The sequence below is a fragment of the Procambarus clarkii genome, chromosome 80, assembly GCF_040958095.1.
Source record: "Procambarus clarkii isolate CNS0578487 chromosome 80, FALCON_Pclarkii_2.0, whole genome shotgun sequence".
NCBI classification, from domain to species: Eukaryota; Metazoa; Arthropoda; class Malacostraca; order Decapoda; family Cambaridae; genus Procambarus; species Procambarus clarkii.
Window position 1 is genome coordinate 25,678,935 of NC_091229.1, and position 20,899 is coordinate 25,699,833.

At 45.8% G+C, this 20,899-nt stretch overlaps 1 protein-coding gene across 1 annotated transcript in view; it reads right to left on the reverse strand.

The window, feature by feature from the left end:
- The window catches only part of LOC138357947 (uncharacterized), a 61,258-nt gene that overhangs the window by 38,020 nt on the left and 2,339 nt on the right, over positions 1–20,899 (reverse strand). Inside the window, exons 2-3 of the mRNA XM_069315129.1 lie at positions 20,361–20,835; positions 5,387–5,442 (exon numbers count right to left, since the gene is read on the reverse strand). Of these exons, the coding sequence (XP_069171230.1) occupies positions 5,387–5,442; positions 20,361–20,835 (531 nt within the window). The remainder of the gene's footprint in view (positions 1–5,386; positions 5,443–20,360; positions 20,836–20,899) is intronic.

Genomic DNA, 20,899 nt, shown 5'->3' on the forward strand with positions numbered 1-20,899 from the left:
AAGCAACAATAATTAGACAAGTAAGAGAAGGGTGGGCAGACTGCATTTTCTTGGACAGTCAGAAAGCCTTTGACACAGTACCCCATAAAAGGCTCTTACAAAAGTTTGAGCAACAGGCAGGTGTAAAAGATAAGGTGCTCCATAGGATAAGGGAGTATCTAAGCAACAGGAAACGGCGAGTAACTATGAGAGGGAAGGCATCAGAGTGGCGAGATGTCACCAGCGGAGTCCCACAGGGCTCTGTACTTGACCCCATCCTGTTTCTAATATATGTAAACGATCTTCCAGAGGGTACAGACTCATTCCTCTCAATGTTTGCTGATGATGCAAAAATTATGAGAAGAATCTTCGTTCATTGATCATCCGAGACACTGAACTAAGAAGTCCAAGACTGCCAGAAGAGTTTACCAAGATGTTAAACACGCTGTAAGAGCAAGTCCACAAAGGCCTAAAGCCTTTTATCAAGTAAATCAAGAAGACTCGACTAGCCAGAGTATTGAACAAGGGTAGTGAGGGGTTGAGGAAGATTTTGGGGGAGAGGTAGGGGACGGAGAGAGGGGAAGGGGTGGGGTTAGAGGGAAGGGGGGGGGGATAGAGAAGGATGGGGGGATGGCAGTTGGTGGTTTTAGTGAGCTGTGGGTACGAGAAATTGCGAGCGGTGCCTTATATGTGTAATCTATAATCTCGGCACCTGGTCCTAATAACAGAGGGCGCTCTGACCACGTCCCCTCCCCCCCCCCTTCCCCGCCCCTTCCACCACCCCCTCCCCTCCTACCACGCCCCTCCCCCTCCCCTCCCCCCCCTACCAGTACAGGGTGTCCAAGAGCCAGAAGGTTCAGTACACGAACGCTGATGGAGTTACATACAAAGCAGAGGAAATTAAAGAAATAAGCAAAATTATCCAGATTTGATAGCAATAGTGGAAACGGAAATAAATGATATGATCTCCGATGCAATATTCCCAGGGGGGGGGACTCCAGGTGATAAGGAAAGAAAGACAACAAAGGCAAGGAGGAGGAGGAGTTGCACTCCTAGTAAAACAGGAGTGGAAACTTGAACTCAAGAATCAGAGTGAAAACGTATACACAGACTCCATCATTGGGAGAAACCACAGAAGACCCAGGCAGGAAAATGATAAACATCAACAAAGCCTGCATAGAGACATTACAGAGAGCAGCAACAGTGGTACACACAATGAGAGCTAAACTTCTAGTCATGGGGGACCTAAATCATGGAGAGATTGACTGGGATTCCGGAGTGACAGTGAGGGACGAGGAGTGGGACTGGCGTAGAGTAACATGCGGGGTGCCTCAAGGATCACTCCTGGGTCCCGTACTATTCCTCATTTGAGTCTTATATGTCAATGTTTGCAGATGATACAAAACTAATGAGGAGGGTTGAGACAGATGAGGATTGTAAAATTCTCCACGATGACTTGAACAGGTTGCTGAGATGGTCCGAGAAATGGCTGCTAGAGTTCAACACTAACAAGTGCAATGTAATGGAAATGAGGACAGGAGCCAGGAGACTGAAAGACCAACATACGATGAAGGGGAACTACCTCCCTATAACGACAAGAGAAAAAGACCTGGTAGTGGACATAACACAAGACCTAACTCCAGAGGTTCATAAAAATAGAATAACATCAGCGGCATACTCTACTCTGGCAAAAGTCAGAACATCCTTCAGAAACTTGTATAAGAAGGCTTTTAGATCACTGTATACCGCCTATGTGAGGCCAGTCTTAGAGTATGCCGCACCATCTTGGAGCCCCATCTTAAAAAACACATAAGGAAGCTCGAAAAGATTCAGAAGTTTACAACGAGACTCGTCCCAGAGCTGCGAGGGATGAGGTACAAAGACAGACTGAAGGAATTAAACCTGACGACATTACAAAAGAGGAGAGACAGCGGAGACATGATACAGACGTATAAAATACTTAGAGGCAAAACAAGGTGGAAAGAATGAAAAAGTTTACCATGAATATCAATAAAACAAGGGGGCGCGAATGGAAGCGTGAGACTAAGATGTGTCATAGAGATGTTAGAAAGTTTTCCTTTAGCGTGAGGGAAGTGAGTAAATGGAATGACCTAAAGGAGCAGGTTGTAGAGGCTAACTCCATTCCTAACTTTATAATCAGATATGATAGAGAAATAGGCCAGGAGTCATTGCATTAGATATCCAACGGCTAGAAAAGCAGAGTCCAAGAGTTAGCACACAACACACACACACACACACACACACAACACACACACACACACACACACACACACACACACACACACACATGGAATGCATTAGGCAGTAATGTGGTGGAGGCTGACTCCATACACAGTTTCAAGTGTAGATATGATAGAGCCCAGTAGGCTCAGGAACCTGTACACCAGTTGATTGACGGTTGTGAGGCGGGACCAAAGAGCCAGAGCTCAACCCCCGCAAACACAATTAGGTGAGTACACACACACCACACCTACTGGACACCGTAACAGGTGGGCCACACCTACTGGACACCGTAACAGGTGGGCCACACCTACTGGACACCGTAACAGGTGGGCCACACCTACTGGACACCGTAACAGGTGGGCCACACCTACTGGACACCGTAACAGGTGGGCCACACCTACTGGACACCGTAACAGGTGGGCCACACCTACTGGACACCGTAACAGGTGGGCCACACCTACTGGACACCGTAACAGGTGGGCCAAAGAATACTTTTAAGAATATGAAGCATTGGCACCTTTCAATATCAATATATAATTTAGATTTCAGGTAAGACATGTTTTTCGCACAGGGCCTCGCTCCCTTCCTCTCTCTCTCTCTCTCTCTCTCTCTCTCTCTCTCTCTCTCTCTCTCTCTCTCTCTCTCTCTCTCTCTCTCTCTCTCTCTCTCTCTACATTTGACCGCCATTTCTGTAATCTATTGGACTCCCTGACAAGTTGTTTTCCCCTACTTGTACTCTGCACTGCAGGCAATTTGGTCTGTATCCGGGCTCCTTCTGACTACCTACCAGCCTGCACTGCATGTAGAGAGAGAGAGAGAGAGAGAGAGAGAGAGAGAGAGAGAGAGAGAGAGAGAGAGAGAGAGAGAGAGAGAGAGAGAGAGAGAGAGAGAGAGAGAGAGAGAAAGAGAGAGAGAGAGAGGGGACCACACAGAGGAGACGCCAGCCTCCTCTCTTACACGATCACTAGTCTAGCTTCGTAGCCATATTGACTTATTTACATCCTCGTGTGCTTGTAAACACATACACACACACACACATATATGTACACCACATATGTAAGACCAATCTTGGTGTATGCAGCCCCAGCATGGAGCCTGTACCTTGTCAAGCACAAGACGAAGCTGGAGAGTGTTCAGAGGTATGCCGTTAGACTAGTCCCTGAATTATGAGGCACGAGTTATGAGGAATGGCTGAGTGAACTGCACCTCACGTCGCTAGAAGACAGAAGAGCTCGGAGAGACATGATCACTACATACAAAATTCTCTGGGGAATTGACAGGGTAGACAAGGATGGATTATATAATACGGGTGGAACGCGAACAAGGGGGCACAGGTGGAAACTGAGTACCCAAATGAGCCACAGAGACATTAGAAAGAACTTTTTCAGTGTCAGAGTAGTTAGTAAATGGAATGCATTAGGCAGTGATGTGGTGGAGGCTGACTCCATACACAGTTTCAAATGTAGATATGATAGAGCCCAGTAGGCTCAGGAATCTGTACACCAGTTGATTGACAGTTGAGAGGCGGGACCAAAGAGCCAAAGCTCAACCCTCGAAAGCACAACTAGGTGAGTACACACACTGTGAGGGCCACACACAGTGGATAGCGCTAGGGGGTCGTAATCCTAAGGGCTCGGGTTCGATTCTCGGCCGTGGCAAACAAATGGGGCAGACTTTCTTTCACGCTGATGATCCAGTTCACCTAGCACTAAATACGTACCTGGGAGCTAGACAGCTGCTACGGGCTGCTTCCTGCCGATGTATGTGTGTGTGTGTGTATGTGTGTGTGTGTGTGTGTGTGTGTGTGTGTGTGTGTGTGTGTGTGTGTGTGTGTGTGTGTGTGTGTGTGTGTGTGTGTGTGTGTGTGTGTGTATGTGTGTGTGTTAAGAGAGAAATACATGAATTAGACATAATAGAGGAAAATAGATTGGTTAGAAAGGCGGGGTCCAAGAGCCAATAGCTCGATTCTGCAGATACAAATAGTAAATACAAATACTAAATACACACATGCAGCTATAATAACCAATAAGATAATTCACTTAGCTATGAATACGCAACATGATAAAAGATTATATACGCTGTACAACATGAGGAATCTGTTCACCGTACAGGTACCTCGTGTTGGAGACGGACGTGCAAAAACTGGCTATTGGATGCTGGCTTGCTGATGGAGCCATAAGATACGCCAATTTGCAGCACTAATATGCGGGTCAGACTATGCTTATACCTGTTGAGAGAGAGAAAGAGAGAGAGAGAGATATGAACTGAGGTAGGATAACAGCCCTTGCTTGCAGTTTCATTAAGTACTTCATTCGAGAGTCGTAATGAACCTCCTGGTCTTAGTTTAAGAGAGAGAGAGAGAGAGAAAGAGAGAGAGAGAGAGAGAGAGAGAGAGAGAGAGAGAGAGAGAGAGAGAGAGAGAGAGAGAGAGAGAGAGAGAGAGAGAGAGAGAGACTGTAATATAAACTAAAGCATCAGCAACATGTAAGACATGAGTTATGGGCAGAATTCATCCGTGTATCTTCCCATGGACATGAGCTCCCACACCACATAGGTGTGGGTGGGGTACTGTTCCATCTCCTGCACCAAAAAAGGTCTTTCATTCACCCATCATGCACTTACCCTAGACGCACCACGTCTTTATTTTACATCCACTTATCCAAAGATTCCCTCTCCACACCATATACACAACCACCGCTACGACGTAGAGTCCGATCAGGTGCAACAATATACAAGATGACCATCACCTGCATCTTCAGCCAACAAAACATAAACAACACATTGGTGGCAGCGGTGGGATCCATCATGGTGCAATGTGTAAACACTGACTTCCTCTTCTCGCTTTACTTACCTATACCTCTCTCTCTCTCTTCTTGGGTGTTCTGATGTACTGGAGACCCTTTATTATATTCTCTCTATTATTTTTATCTTTCACTCTGAAAACTTTATTTAATAAAGTGTTTTATTATATTAATATATCATAATATAACTGTGTTTGACTCACTATTTGTTTATGCTATCTTTCTCTCTCTCTCCATCTCTTTTTCTCCCTGTGTGCTTATCCACGTCTTCCCTCCTCCCTTCTGCGAACACCTGCAGACCACAAGAGCATCACAACATCCTTCCCAGACGCCCTTATCACAGCCCTTCATCCCCTACTCACCTCTGTTTATCATCTTCCGTCTTGAGTGCCGGCATCAAAGGTTTGCTGAACTCTCTCTGCAGTATATTTCAAAACACATACTTCAAAACTCGGTTCAAACTGTCTTAAATATTTTCCGTAATGTCTATCGATTATCTCTCAATCTTCAATGATATTTTGTAAGCAGTACTTAAATAAAATGTAAATAATGAAAAAAACATCGGTTGCCTGTTTAGTACCTCTTCGAATGTTCTTTAAAAGCTGTTCTTTAGTTAAGACACAAGAAACACTTGAAGAACCAAGAGAGGAAAGACGGCAGACACCTGCCTTGAACAGTAAGAATACTATGTGTATTTCTGCACGTATGGAACCGGCCGTAATAGAGAGGAGGATCGTTAAAAATCAAGACGAAGGGGGAGGACTATTTACGTACTTCTCTGTCAAAATTTAGGAGGTACATCAGCTGTAGAGTGGTGCACTGAGGGAGGCGAGATTTACTGCGTCTGGGCTTTCAAACAACACAGAGACCTCACCTTGATGGAGCGTTAGCAGGAGGCGGAAGATACAGAGAGAGGGTGAAGGAGAACGAAGAGGGAAGAAGTAAGGAAAGGAAGGAGGAGACGTAGCAGGAGGCAGAAAAACCCCGAAATCAACACAAAGGAAGACAAAAATCAATAAGTTTACAGAATGAGATCTTATCAGCCAACAAAACATAAACAACACATTGGTGGCAGCGGTGGGATCCATCATGGTGCAATGTGTAAACACTGACTTCCTCTTACTCTTTCTGACTTAAGACCTAAGACTAAATTTAGACCCCAATGTACTTCCTCTCCCAAGGTCAGGCACCAGCAAGAATTAGTCAACTCATTTTTAAATGCTAATCACTCAAGCAACACAAACCAAATAAGCGGAAACACCACAGACACAATACAAAAAAAATCCCTAACTGGCCCAGGCCTTGACGGGCAGCATGTGGGCCATATAAACGACATTAGAGATTTATTGCAGACGCCTCGCCACAGGTCGACTGAGAGGGGTATAAGTACCCAGTCTCCCCCTGGTTCTCTACCTTCCTTTCACATACAAAGTGAAAATCATATTATGTTTTTTATTATGCTTCGAGGGTAGAGTTTATTGGGCAGTGCCACTCATCCTGTGAGTGAACACACCGCCATAGTGACAGTATTGGGCACTGTTACTCATCATTGGAGAGAGGGATTTCTCTCCATCACAACAGACCAGTGAAGGAGTCTCTCTCCAACACAACAGACCAGTGAAGAAGTCTCTCTCCAACACAACAGACCAGTGAAGAAGTCTCTCTCCAACACAACAGACCAGTGAAGAAGTCTCTCTCCAACACAACAGACCAGTAAAGGAGTCTCTGTCTGTCTCTCTCTCTGTCTCTCTGTCTCTCTCTCTCTCTCTCTCTCTCTCTCTCTCTCTCTCTCTCTCTCTCTCTCTCTCTCTCTCTCTCTCTCTCTCTCTCTCTCTCTCTCTCACATCTTCCCTCACCTTCTATGTATTGAGTGCCTCACCCTGGCCTCTCCCTACTTCACTCAGCCTCACCACCTGAGCCATAACATCCTCTTCACTATCAACAATTGATACTCCAGATGGCTCTTGAGCTCCGTAGCCAGTTTGGCAATGTTGCTACGAGAGAGAGAGAGAGAGAGAGAGAGAGAGAGAGAGAGAGAGAGAGAGAGAGAGAGAGAGAGAGAGAGAGAGAGAGAGAGAGAGAGAGAGAGAGAGAGAGAGAGAGACACCTGGTGCCAGGTGTCAACAACATATGGCTAAGCTTTCCCTTTCAGTTTTCACTTTCCCTGGACGTGTGTACTCACCTATTTGTGATTGCGGGGGTTGAGCTCTGGCTCTTTGGTCCCGCCTCTCAACTGTCAATCAACTGGTGTACAGGTTCCTGAGCCTACTGGGCTCTATCATATCTACACTTGAAACTGTGTATGGAGTCAGCCTCCACCACATCACTGCTTAATGCATTCCATTTGTCAACCACTCTGACACTGAAAAAGTTCTTTCTAATATCTCTGTGGCTCATTTGGGCACTCAATTTCCACCTGTGTCCCCTAGTGCGTGTGCCCCTTGTGTTAAATAGCCTGTCTTTATCTACCCTATCAATTCCTCTGAGAAACTTGTATGTGGTGATCATGTCCCCCCTAACTCGTTTGTCTCCCAGTGAAGTGAAGTTTAATTCCCGTAGTCTCTCCTCGTAGCTCATACCTCTCAGCTCGAGTACTAGTCTGGTGGCAAATCTTTGAACCTTTTCCAGTTTAGTCTTATGCTTGACTAGATATGGACTCCTATCTGAGGCTGCATACTCCAGGATTGGTCTGACATATGTGGTATATAATGTTCTGAAAGATTCCTTACACAAGTTTCTAAAGGCCGTTCTTATGTTAGCCAACCTGGCATATGCTGCTGATGTTATCCTCTTGATATGAGCCACAGGGGACAGGTCTGGCGTGATATCAACCCCCAGGTCTTTCTCTCTCTCTGACTCTTGAAGTATTTCATCTCCCAAGTGATACCTTGTGTCTGGTCTCATGCTTCCTACCCCCTATCTTTATTACATTACATTTGCATGGGTTAAACTCTAACATCCATTTATTCGACCATTCCTGCAGCTTGTCCAGGTCTTCTTGAAGCCTCAAGCTGTCGTCCTCTGTTTTAATCCTTCTTATAATTTTTGCATCATCAGCAAACATTGAGAGAAATGAGTCTATACCATCTATGAGATCATATTCAAATATCAGAAACAGGATAGGTCCGAGTACAGAGATCTATGGGACTCCACTGGTGACTTCACGCCAGTCTGAGGTCTCACCCCTCACTATAACTCTCTGCTTCCTATTGCTTAGATACTCCCTTATCCACTGGAGCGCCCTACCAGCTACACCTGCCTGTTTCTCCAGCTTATTTATCAGCCTTCTATGGGGTACGGGGGTAGAGTTTTGGTTCTCTGGTCCCGCCTTTCAACCGTCAATCAACTGATGTACAGATTCCTGAGCCTACTGGGCTCAATCTAGAAGAAGATGGGGACATTAAAACAGTTGATAAACTCGATTTCAAGAGAGGGCACTATGGGGAACTTAAATTTTTTTTCATGAGTTTAATTGGACAGACTTGTTGCTAGGCAAGGAAGTAAATGAGATGTATGCCAAATTCTGCAAGATATGCGATGAAGGCACAAACATTCACACCAAAACAGAGATGCAGGACCAGGAAACAGGATTGGGTTCAACAGAAACTGTGAGACGGCCAGAGAGGAATAGACAAGAAAATTGGGTTCAATATAGGAAGAGGCTTAACCCACAAACATGCCAGCATTACAATCAACCAAGAAACCATTACACAACAGTGAGGAGAGAGGCAGAAAGGAACTTTGAGAAAGATATAGCAGATAAATGTAAATCAGCTCCAGGCCTTTTCTATAAATTCATTAAAAGCAAGTTGCATGTAAAGGATACAATCCAGAGATTGAGAACGGGGAACAGGACTACTGAGAACGAAAAAGAAATGTGTGAGATGATAAATGAACAGTTCCAAAGTGTGTTTGTACAAAATGAGGATTTCATAGAACCAGACCCAATGCCAATTCCAGACCCCGCCATAGGATACATAGAGGTATCTCAAGCAGAAGTGGAAAAATTACTCATGGGGTCTAAGATGAAACAAAGCAGTTGGACCTGATGGAGTTTCACCTTGGGTGCTGCGAGAATGTGCAACTGACCTGAGCATTCCACTCCAATTAATATACCATCCTTGTGCACAGGAATCTTAGCAGATATATGGAAAAAGGCAAACATTGTAACAATCTATAAATATGGTAGTCGAGAGGAACCACTAAATTATAGGCCCTTATCATTAACAAGCGAGGTAGTCAAAACACTTGAAACAATAGTTAAAGCCAAATGGGTTGAACACTTGGAGAGTAATGACATAATAACGGACAAACAGTATAGTTTTCAAACAGGAAGATACTGTGAAACAAATCTACTTAGTTTTTATAATAGAGCCACAGAGATACGACAGGAAAGAGGTGGTTGGGTTGACTGTGTCTATCTGGACCTAAAAAAGGCGTTTGACAGAGTCCAACACAAGAGACTGTTCTGGAAACTGGAACATGCTGGAGCGGTGACAGGAAGACTTATGACATGGATGAAAAACTTTCTGACAGACAGATGTGGGCAGTAATCAGAGACAATGTATCTGACTGGAGGAGTGTTACTAGCGGAGTACCACAGGGTTCAGTTCTTGTACCAGTAATGTTCATCGTCTACATAAACCATCTACCAGAAAGAATACACAATTATATGAACTTGTTTGCTGATAATATTAAGATACTGGAGAAGATAGGAGACGCAGACGATTGTAATGCCCTTCACATTGATCTAGATAAAATAAATGCTTGGAGCGCCAGGTGACAAATGGAATTCAATGTGAACAAATGCCATAGTATGGAATGTGGAATCGGAGAAAATAGACCACACACACAACTTTCAAATCATGTGGAATGGAATTACAGAACTCTAATAAAGAACGAGACCTAGAGAGAGGTTTCGGATAGCAAGGTGTCGCCAGAGGAACACATAAAGAACATTGTGAGAGGAGCGTCGCTTTCCAACTTCAGACTTGCTTTTTAATTACATGGCTGGTGAAATACAAAAGAAACTGTTCATGACTTTCGTGAGACCAAAACTAGAATATGCAGCAGTTGTGTGGTGACCAAATCTGAAGAAGCACATAAAGAAACTGGAAAAGTGCAGCGGCATGCTACAAAATGGCTTGTGGAACTATACACAAGAGTTACGAGGAGAGACTAGAGGCGGTAAACATGCCAAAACTAGACGATAGAAGAAAAAGAGGTGACATGATCTCCACCTAGAAAATTCTAATCGACCAAATTGACAAGGACTCATTCCTGAAACCAGCAACATTACGAACTAGAGGACACAGATTCAAGCTAAGGAAACAAAGGTGAACACCGTATATTCAGCCGCGAGACCCCTAGGTGTGTACTCACCTAGTTGTACTCACCTAGTTGTGCTTGCGGGGGTTGAGCTCTGGCTCTTTGGTCCCGTCTCTCAACTGTCAATCAACTGGTGTACAGGTTCCTGAGCCTATTGGGCTCTATCATATCTACACTTGAAACTGTGTATGGAGTCAGCCTCCACCACATCACTGCCTAATGTATTCCATTTGTCAACCACTCTGACACTAAAAAAGTTCTTTCTAATATCTCTGTGGCTCATTTGGGCACTCAGTTTCCACCTGTGTCCCCTTGTGCGTGTGCCCCTTGTGTTAAATAGCCTATCTTTATCAACCCTGTCGATTCCCTTGAGAATGTGTGTGTGTGTGTGTGTGTGTGTGTGTGTGTGTGTGTGTGTGTGTGTGTGTGTGTGTGTGTGTGTGTGTGTGTGTGTGTGTGTGTGTGTGTGTGTACTCACCTAGTTGTGCTTGCGGGGGTTGATCTTCGCCTCAACCAGCCTTGTTTCCGCCACTCAACTGCCAATCAACAGCTTCCTGAGCCTATTGGGCTCTATCATATCTACACTTAAAACTATGTATGGAGTCAGCCTCCACCACATCACTGCCTGATGCATACCATTTACTAACAACTCTGACACCCAAAATGTCCATTTCATCTGCGAACTCTAGATTTTTGCCTCTCATTTGGAAGTCTGTCCGATTTACAATATATTTGTCTAGTGGTCACCATCCCCTGCATTTTCTCGAGCCGCAAATGTAAAAAAAATTAAAATGTAAAAACAGATGAAAGTGTATGCACGCCGGCATTGGAAATCAAAATTCTACCATCTCCTTCACCAGGTAGAAACTGCTGAAAGTTAGTGATTAATGAGTCTTGTAGCAGTCGGCATTTTTTATTTCTATTTATTAAGGTTAGAATGCAGACGTCAGCATTAGCTCGAGGTCCAGGAATGAGGTGAAGCAGATCGTTGAAGAAGACATTCCACAGCAGAGGGCCACAGCAGAGGAATACAGAGGGCCACAGCACAGCAGAGGGCCACAGCAGAGGAATACAGAGGGCCACAGCACAGCACAGGGCCACAGCAGAGGAATACAGAGGGCCACAGCACAGCACAGGGCCACAGCAGAGGAATGCAGAGGGCCATAGCAGAGGAATGCAGATGGCCACAGCACAGCAGAGAGCCACAGCAGAGGAATGCAGAGGGCCACAGCACAGCAGAGGGCCACAGCACAGCAGAGGGCCAAGCTCCACTCTAACGTATGACAGGCACCAATTAAGAGGCTTTCGTGTTCTGCTCTATTGAGAACTACTCTTTAAGAGTCCGTTGTTGACGGCAGTCCTTTATATTAGCTCTAAGATGGAGCTCTAATGATGGCTACTAATCTCTCTTTATCTCTGTCTCCCTGTCTCTGTCTCCCTCTCTCTGTCTCCCTCTCTCTCTCTCTCTCTCTCTCTCTCTCTCTCTCTCTCTCTCTCTCTCTCTCTCTCTCTCTCTCTCTCTCTCTCTCTCTCTGTCTGTCTCTCTGTCTCTCTCTCTCTCTGTCTCTCTCTCTCTCTCTCTCTCTCTCTCTCTCTCTCTCTCTCTCTCTCTCTCTCTCTCTCTCTCTCTCTCTCTCTCTCTCTCTCTCTCTCTCTCTCTCTCTCTCTCTCTCTCTCTCTCTCTCTCTCTCTCTCTCTCTCTCTCTCTCTCTCTCTCTCTCTCTCTCTCTCTCTCTCTCTCTCTCTCTCTCTCTCTCTCCACTTCCCGCTACTCTCACAAACCACAACAGGGAAACACATTAATATAAGTGCCGTTATAAGAAGTGAGCGTTAAATGTGTATGTTTAGCTTGGCGTGGAGAATAGTTATGTAGGCGCGTCCTTGTGTGGGTACCCCCTAGTTGTGCTTGCGGGGGTTGAGCTCTGGCTCTTTGGTCCCGCCTCTCAACTGTTAATCTACTGGTGTACAGGTTCCTGAGCCTACTGGGCTCTATCATATCTACATTTGAAACTGTGTATGAAGTCAGCCTCCACCACATCACTGCCTAATGCATTCCATTTGTTAACTACTCTGACACTGAAAAAGTTATTTCTAACGTCCCTGTGGCTCATTTGGATACTCAGTTTCCACCTGTGTCCCCTTGTTCGTATACCACCAGTGTTGAATAGTTTATCCTTATCTACCCTGTCAATTCCTCAAAGATTTTTGTAGGTAGTGATCATGTCTCCCCATATTCTCGTGTCTTCCAGTGTCGTAAGGTGCATTTCCCGCAGCCTTTCCTCGTAACTCATGCCTCTTAGTTCTGAGACTAGTCTAGTGGCATACCTTTGGACTTTTTCCAGCTTCGTCTTGTGCTTGACAAGGTACGGGCTCCATGCTGGGGCCGCATACTCCAGGATTGGTCTTACATATGTGGTGTACAAGATTCTGAATGATTCCTTACACAGGTTCCTAAACGCCGTTCTGATGTTAGCCAGCCTCAGTTAGCGAGCGAGTTAGCCAGCTGTGGTTGAGTAGTTAGGCAGTGATGTAGTGGAGAAACTGAAGTATGCAAAACTCCATACACAGTCACAAGTACACATACACAGTCACAAGTACACATACACAGTCACAAGTACACACACACAGTCACAAGTACACATATACAGTCACAAGTACACATATACAGTCACAAGCACACATATACAGTCACAAGTACACATACACAGTCACAAGTACACATATACAGTCACAAGCACACATATACAGTCACAAGTACACATATACAGTCACAAGTACACATATACAGTCACAAGTACACATATACAGTCACAAGTACACATATACAGTCACAAGTACACATACACAGTCACAAGTACACATATACAGTCACAAGCACACATATACAGTCACAAGTACACATACACAGTCACAAGTACACATATACAGTCACAAGTGCACATATACAGTCACAAGTACACATATACAGTCACAAGTACACACACACAGTCACAAGTACACATACACAGTCACAAGTACACATATACAGTCACAAGTACACATATACAGTCACAAGTACACATACACAGTCACAAGTACACATACACAGTCACAAGTACACATATACAGTCACAAGTACACATACACAGTTTCAAATGTACATGAGATCGAGACTAATAGGCTCAGGAACCTGTACACCAGTTGATTGACGAATGAGAGGCGGGACCAAAGAGCCGAAGCTGAGCCACAGGAAGCACAACTAGGTGAGTACACACACACACACACACGGCCGAGGCAGATATCAGTCTTTCTCACCTGATGCCTCTGTTTACCTGCGAATAAAAGAACCCATCCTGCTGCTTAGATAATAGCTTTTGTAACTACGTACACCATAGTACAAAGATTGACGTACTAAGCCATTAGATAGTAGAGCTTTGTACTATTCTATACAGTCCACCAAAAATGTAACCTAAAAACCTAACGTAAATAATCGTAGTGGTAGTATAGCACTTGTATAGTACAAGATATAGTACAAGATATATAGTATGTACTATATATATATATATATATATATAGTACACACTTATACTATATTATGAGAAAATTAGGTCGGGAGGCCGTTAGCTTAGTCAACCGATGGTTACCAAGGCGGGGCCCAGGAGCTGGAGCCTGCAGGCACCATAGTAAACAGACAGACACACACTAAACGCACTTTAAGAACTATTATTGCTCTCAAAGAAACTATAAAAAAAAACAAAAAAACATTATATGAGGATTTGCTAATGGAGCGTCCATATATGTCCCTCGGCCGCTCCCAGACGCTGCCTTGATGCCCTCCACACCTGTCACCCCAGGCCAGGTGTGGCTGGTGGAGGGGGGGCAGGTGTGGCTGGTGGAGGGGGGCAGGTGTGGCTGGTGGAGGGGGGCAGGTGTGGCTGGTGGAGGGGGGCAGGTGTGGCTGGTGGAGGGGGGGCAGGTGTGGCTGGTGGAGGGGGGGCAGGTGTGGCTGGTGGAGGGGGGCAGGTGTGGTTGGTGGAGGGGGGCAGGTGTGGCTGGTGGAGGGGGGGCAGGTGTGGCTGGTGGAGGGGGGCAGGTGTGGTTGGTGGAGGGGGGCAGGTGTGGCTGGTGGAGGGGGGGCAGGTGTGGCTGGTGGAGGGGGGCAGGTGTGGCTGGTGGAGGGGACCAGGTGTGACTGGCATAGGGACCAGGTGTGACTGGCAGAGGGGACCAGGTGTGGCTGGCAGAGGGGACCAGGTGTGACTGGCAGAGGGGACCAGGTGTGGCTGGCAGAGGGGACCAGGTGTGACTGGCAGAGGGGACCAGGTGTGACTGGCAGAGGGACCAGGTGTGGCTGGCAGAGGGGACCAGGTGTGACTGGCAGAGGGACCAGGTGTGACTGGCAGAGGAGAGCAGGTGTGGCTGGCAGAGGGGAGCAGGTGTGGCTGGAGGAGGGGGGCAGGTGTGGCTGGCAGAGGGGAGCAGGTGTGGCTGGAGGAGGGGGGCCAGGTGTGACTGGCAGAGGGGACCAGGTGTGACTGGCAGAGGGGAGCAGGTGTGGTTGGCAGAGGGGAGCAGGTGTGGCTGGAGAAGGGGGGCAGGTGTGGCTGGCAGAGGGGAGCAGGTGTGGCTGGAGAAGGGGGGCAGGTGTGGCTGGCAGAGGGGACCAGGTGTGGCTGGCAGAGGGGAGCAGGTGTGGCTGGAGGAGGGGGGCCAGGTGTGACTGGCAGAGGGGACCAGGTGTGACTGGCAGAGGGGAGCAGGTGTGACTAGCAGAGGGGAGCAGGTGTGGCTGGCAGAGGGGACCAGGTGTGACTGGCAGAGGGGAGCAGGTGTGACTGGCAGAGGGGAGCAGGTGTGACTGGCAGAGGGGAGCAGGTGTGACTGGCAGAGGGGAGCAGGTGTGGCTGGCAGAGGGGACCAGGTGTGACTGGCAGAGGGGAGCAGGTGTGGCTGGCAGAGGGGAGCAGGTGTGACTGGCAGAGGGGAGCAGGTGTGACTGGCAGAGGGGAGCAGGTGTGGCTGGCAGAGGGGACCAGGTGTGACTGGCAGAGGGGAGCAGGTGTGGCTGGCAGAGGGGAGCAGGTGTGGCTGGCAGAGGGGAGCAGGTGTGGCTGGCAGAGGGGACCAGGTGAGGCTGGCAGAGGGGAGCAGGTGTGGCTGGCAGAGGGGAGCAGGTGTGGCTGGCAGAGGGGACCAGGTGAGGCTGGCAGAGGGGAGCAGGTGTGGCTGGCAGAGGGGAGCAGGTGTGGCTGGCAGAGGGGACCAGGTGAGGCTGGCAGAGGGGAGCAGGTGTGGCTGGCAGAGGGGAGCAGGTGTGGCTGGCAGAGGGGACCAGGTGAGGCTGGCAGAGGGGAGCAGGTGTGGCTGGCAGAGGGGAGCAGGTGTGGCTGGCAGAGGGGAGCAGGTGTGGCTGGCAGAGGGGACCAGGTGAGGCTGGCAGAGGGGACCAGGTGAGGCTGGCAGAGGGGACCAGGTGTGGCTGGCAGAGGGGAGCAGGTGTGGCTGGCAGAGGGGAGCAGGTGAGGCTGGCAGAGGGGAGCAGGTGAGGCTGGCAGAGGGGACCAGGTGTGGCTGGCAGAGGGGACCAGTTTTTTATTATTATTATTATTATTTTCTACCACAGACGTGGCCAGACATTTACAATGCTAACCAGCATATATACATTTTCTTCTGTCCTCCATGGACAGGGTTAGAGAAGTGTTAAACATATAGTTCAAGGGTTTATTGAACACTCAACCACAGAAGGTGATTCGGTGCTTTTAAAATGCTAAGCTAACCTACATACGTAAGTACATAGATACACAGATTTACATATGCCCTACATAAAGTGTTCGATGTGTCATTTACATAGTGACATTAATGTGCATTTACAAAGGTGAAATGTATTCTGATCAGCTTCCATATATACTTTATACACATACATATACATACACACACACACACACACACACACACACACACACACACACACACACACACACACACACACACACACACACATATACGTACATATACATATACACACACACACATGCATTCACATACATTTATCTCTTTTACTCTGACAGGGTGAGATAGCTGATAGAGAAACTAGTGTGCAATTAACCACTTAATCACTGAAGATGATGAAGGTGCTTTTACAAGCTCAGGTTATATAGTTACATCACATACATACATTGTATAATTGATACATTACATGGTCAATCTTGGATACAAGTCCAATATATCATCAAGTGTTCCAGTACTCATATAGTAACTACAGAGTTCAGCATACCTCAGCCCAGGAGGGCGAAAGTCAGTCAGTATGGGACATTCTACAATATAATGTTCAAGAGAGTGCATGTTTTCTCTTTCACAAAGTTGACACATTGTGTACTCGACATTTGGGTTTTGAGAAAGCTGCCAGATACGTCTATATCCCAGGCGTATTCTGGCCACTATAACATCACATTGCCGGGTTCTTGTCCCATATGTGAATGTCTCCTCACGATATCTATCATAATATTTAATGCTACAACTTTCAGGTCTTTGGGAATTTGTTAGGTCGGTGAGATCTTCATTAGATATTTGTTTAAAATATTCGCTTTGTCATTGCTAATGAAACACCCATATCAATTTCTACCACTGGTTTTCTGCAGGCTGACTTAGCAAGCATATCAACAGTGTCATGCCTTGAGATGCCAACATGTGATGGTATCCATAGGAATTTAATCTCAAATCTGTTTTCTTTAGCAGCTAAAACATTCATTCGAATACCACTGACTATTTTCTGGGTGTCACTACTATGTGCGTTCAGTGCCAGGAGTGCACTCTGCGAGTCACAGTATATAAGTCCACTGCCTTTGTCTTTTAAAAACTCAGTGGCAAGGTATATGCCTGCAAGTTCAGTTTGAGTTGTACTTGCCCAGTCATTGACGCGCTTCATTGCTGTATGTACGAGAGAAGATTGTTCAAATATGTTACATGCACATCCGGTACATCGTCCACCTTCTTCTACAGAGCCGTCGGTATAGCACTGATACACATCGTTACCCATACTCTGAGTACTTTCAGTGATGCTTTTCAGTGTTAACTGTTTTAATAATGTAGTGTGCACACTATCTTTCTTGGGCGCCTTTACAAAATCCACTGATAGATCCCAGTTATCCCATGGAGTAATTGGTTGATTAATCTAGTGTGGCTGGCAGAGGGGCCAGGGAGGGGGTGGTTGTACACAACCACACGCCTCGAACCAGAGTACGCACATACAACCAGTTTGTGGTGAATGGCACTTCCTGCCCAGACGCCTGAACCCAAGTGGGCGACGATCCCAATTTCCTCCACGTCAGCAAAGGGGATTCCCGCCCTTCTGGCGACGTCGTGGCCTTAGGATATCTCTTTCCTTTCCCCCGAGTCCTGGGAACTCCAGCAAGGCTAAACTGGTGAGGAGGTTTTCCTTCTGCAGGAGAGAGAGAGAGAGAGAGAGAGAGAGAGAGAGAGAGAGAGAGAGAGAGAGAGAGAGAGAGAGAGAGAGAGAGAGAGAGAGAGAGACAGAGAGAGAGACAGAGAGAGAGAGAGAGAGAGAGAGAGAGAGAGAGAGAGAGAGAGAGAGAGAGAGAGAGAGAGAGAGAGAGAGAGAGAGAGAGAGAGAGAGAGAGAGAGAGAGAGAGAGAGAGAGAGAGAGAGAGAGAGAGAGAGAGAGAGAGAGAGAGAGAGAGAGAGAGCCTGGCAGTCACTCAATAAGTGCCAGTGTGCCACGGGTCACTGAGCTTGGCCCCCTTCTTGATGCGGAATGCCAACCTCAACTATTTATTTCTCAATCCTGAAGACTCTAATCCTTACATAACAAGAGGAAATGCCGACTGCTACAAGGGTAATTAATCATTATTTACAGCAACTACCTCACAAGCAGACGATGGAGAGTCACATGTTCATAATTAGACAGTATGGCACTGAACTTTGAACTCCTGTCCTAGATTCAATGCCAGATATGTGGACGGTCGGGGATTGAACGCCGACCTGCATGAAGCCAGACCTGCCCCGTACCATTCAACACAACTCTATACAAGGTGAAGAACTGTGACACAAGACTTTTTTTTTCAGTCTTGACCCGCGGCGGTCAAGACTATAGCGGGCTTGCGGGTATATCAGTATTGACCGATATACTGGTCAGTATATCAGTATTGACATATACTGGTCAGTATATCAGTATTGACATATACTGGTCACTATATCAGTATTGACAGATACTGGTCAGTATATCAGTATTGACAGATACTGGTCACTATATCAGTATTGACAGATACTGGTAAGTATATCAGTATTGACATATACTGGTCAGTATATCAGTATTGACAGATACTGGTCAGTATATCAGTATTGACAGATAATGGTCAGTATATCAGTATTGACAGATACTGGTCAGTATATCAGTATTGACATATACTGGTCAGTATATCAGTATTGACATATACTGGTCAGTATATCAGTATTGACATATACTGGTCACTATATCAGTATTGACAGATACTGGTCAGTATATCAGTATTGACATATACTGGTCACTATATCAGTATTGACAGATACTGGTCACTATATCAGTATTGACAGATACTGGTCACTATATCAGTATTGACAGATACTGGTCAGTATATCAGTATTGACATATACTGGTCACTATATCAGTATTGACATATACTGGTCAGTATATCAGTATTGACAGATACTGGTCAGTATATCAGTATTGACAGATAATGGTCAGTATATCAGTATTGACAGATACTGGTCAGTATATCAGTATTGACATATACTGGTCACTATATCAGTATTGACATATACTGGTCAGTATATCAGTATTGACAGATATACTGGTCAGTATATCAGTATTGACAGATACTGGTCAGTATATCAGTATTGACAGATACTGGTCACTATATCAGTATTGACAGATACTGGTCACTATATCAGTATTGACAGATACTGGTCAGTATATCAGTATTGACATATACTGGTCACTATATCAGTATTGACAGATACTGGTCACTATATCAGTATTGACAGATACTGGTCACTATATCAGTATTGACAGATACTGGTCACTATATCAGTATTGACAGATACTGGTCAGTATATCAGTATTGACAGATACTGGTCAGTATATCAGTATTGACATATACTGGTCACTATATCAGTATTGACAGATACTGGTCACTATATCAGTATTGACAGATACTGGTCACTATATCAGTATTGACAGATACTGGTCACTATATCAGTATTGACAGATACTGGTCACTATATCAGTATTGACAGATACTGGTCACTATATCAGTATTGACAGATACTGGTCAGTATATCAGTATTGACATATACTGGTCACTATATCAGTATTGACATATACTGGTCAGTATATCAGTATTGACAGATATACTGGTCAGTATATCAGTATTGACAGATACTGGTCAGTATATCAGTATTGACAGATACTGGTCACTATATCAGTATTGACAGATACTGGTCACTATATCAGTATTGACAGATACTGGTCAGTATATCAGTATTGACATATACTGGTCACTATATCAGTATTGACAGATACTGGTCAGTATATCAGTATTGACAGATACTGGTCACTATATCAGTATTGACAGATACTGGTCACTATATCAGTATTGACAGATACTGGTCACTATATCAGTATTGACATATACTGGTCACTATATCAGTATTGACAGATACTGGTCACTATATCAGTATTGACAGATACTGGTCACAATATCAGTATTGACAGATACTGGTCACTAAATCAGTATTGACAGATAATGGTCAGTATATCAGTATTGACAGATACTGGTCAGTATATCAGTATTGACAGATAATGGTCAGTATATCAGTATTGACAGATAATGGTCAGTATATCAGTATTGACAGATACTGGTCACTATATCAGTCATCAACACTTGGGAGAGAGAGTGGTGACCTTACTGCCATGTGTGAGGCCAGGGCACAACCTAACCTAACCTAACCTAACCTAACCTAACCTAACCTAACCTGGCCATCCACAAATTGGCAACCATAGCAAAAAGGCTCTTGGCCATTAGGAGGCTCTTGGGCATTAAGAGGCTCTTGGGTATTAGGAGGCTCTTGGGCATTAGGAAGCTCTTGGCTGTTAAGAGGCTCTTGGCTGTTAAGAGGCTCTTGGCCATTAGGAGGCTCTTGGGCATTAGGAGGCTCTTGGGCATTAGGAGGCTCTTGGGCATTAGGAGGCTCTTGGGCATTAAGAGGCTCTTGGGCATTAGGAGGCTCTTGGCTGTTAAGAGGCTCTTGGCTGTTAAGAGGCTCTTGGCTGTTAAGAGGCTCTTGGCCATTAGGAGGCTCTTGGGCATTAGGAGGCTCTTGGGCATTAGGAGGCTCTTGGGCATTAGGAGGCTCTTGGGCATTAGGAGGCTCTTGGGCATTAGGAGGCTCTTGGGCATTAGGAGGCTCTTGGGCATTAAGAGGCTCTTGGGCATTAGGAGGCTCTTGGCTGTTAAGAGGCTCTTGGCCATTAGGAGGCTCTTAGCTGTTAAGAGGCTCTTGGGCAATAGGAG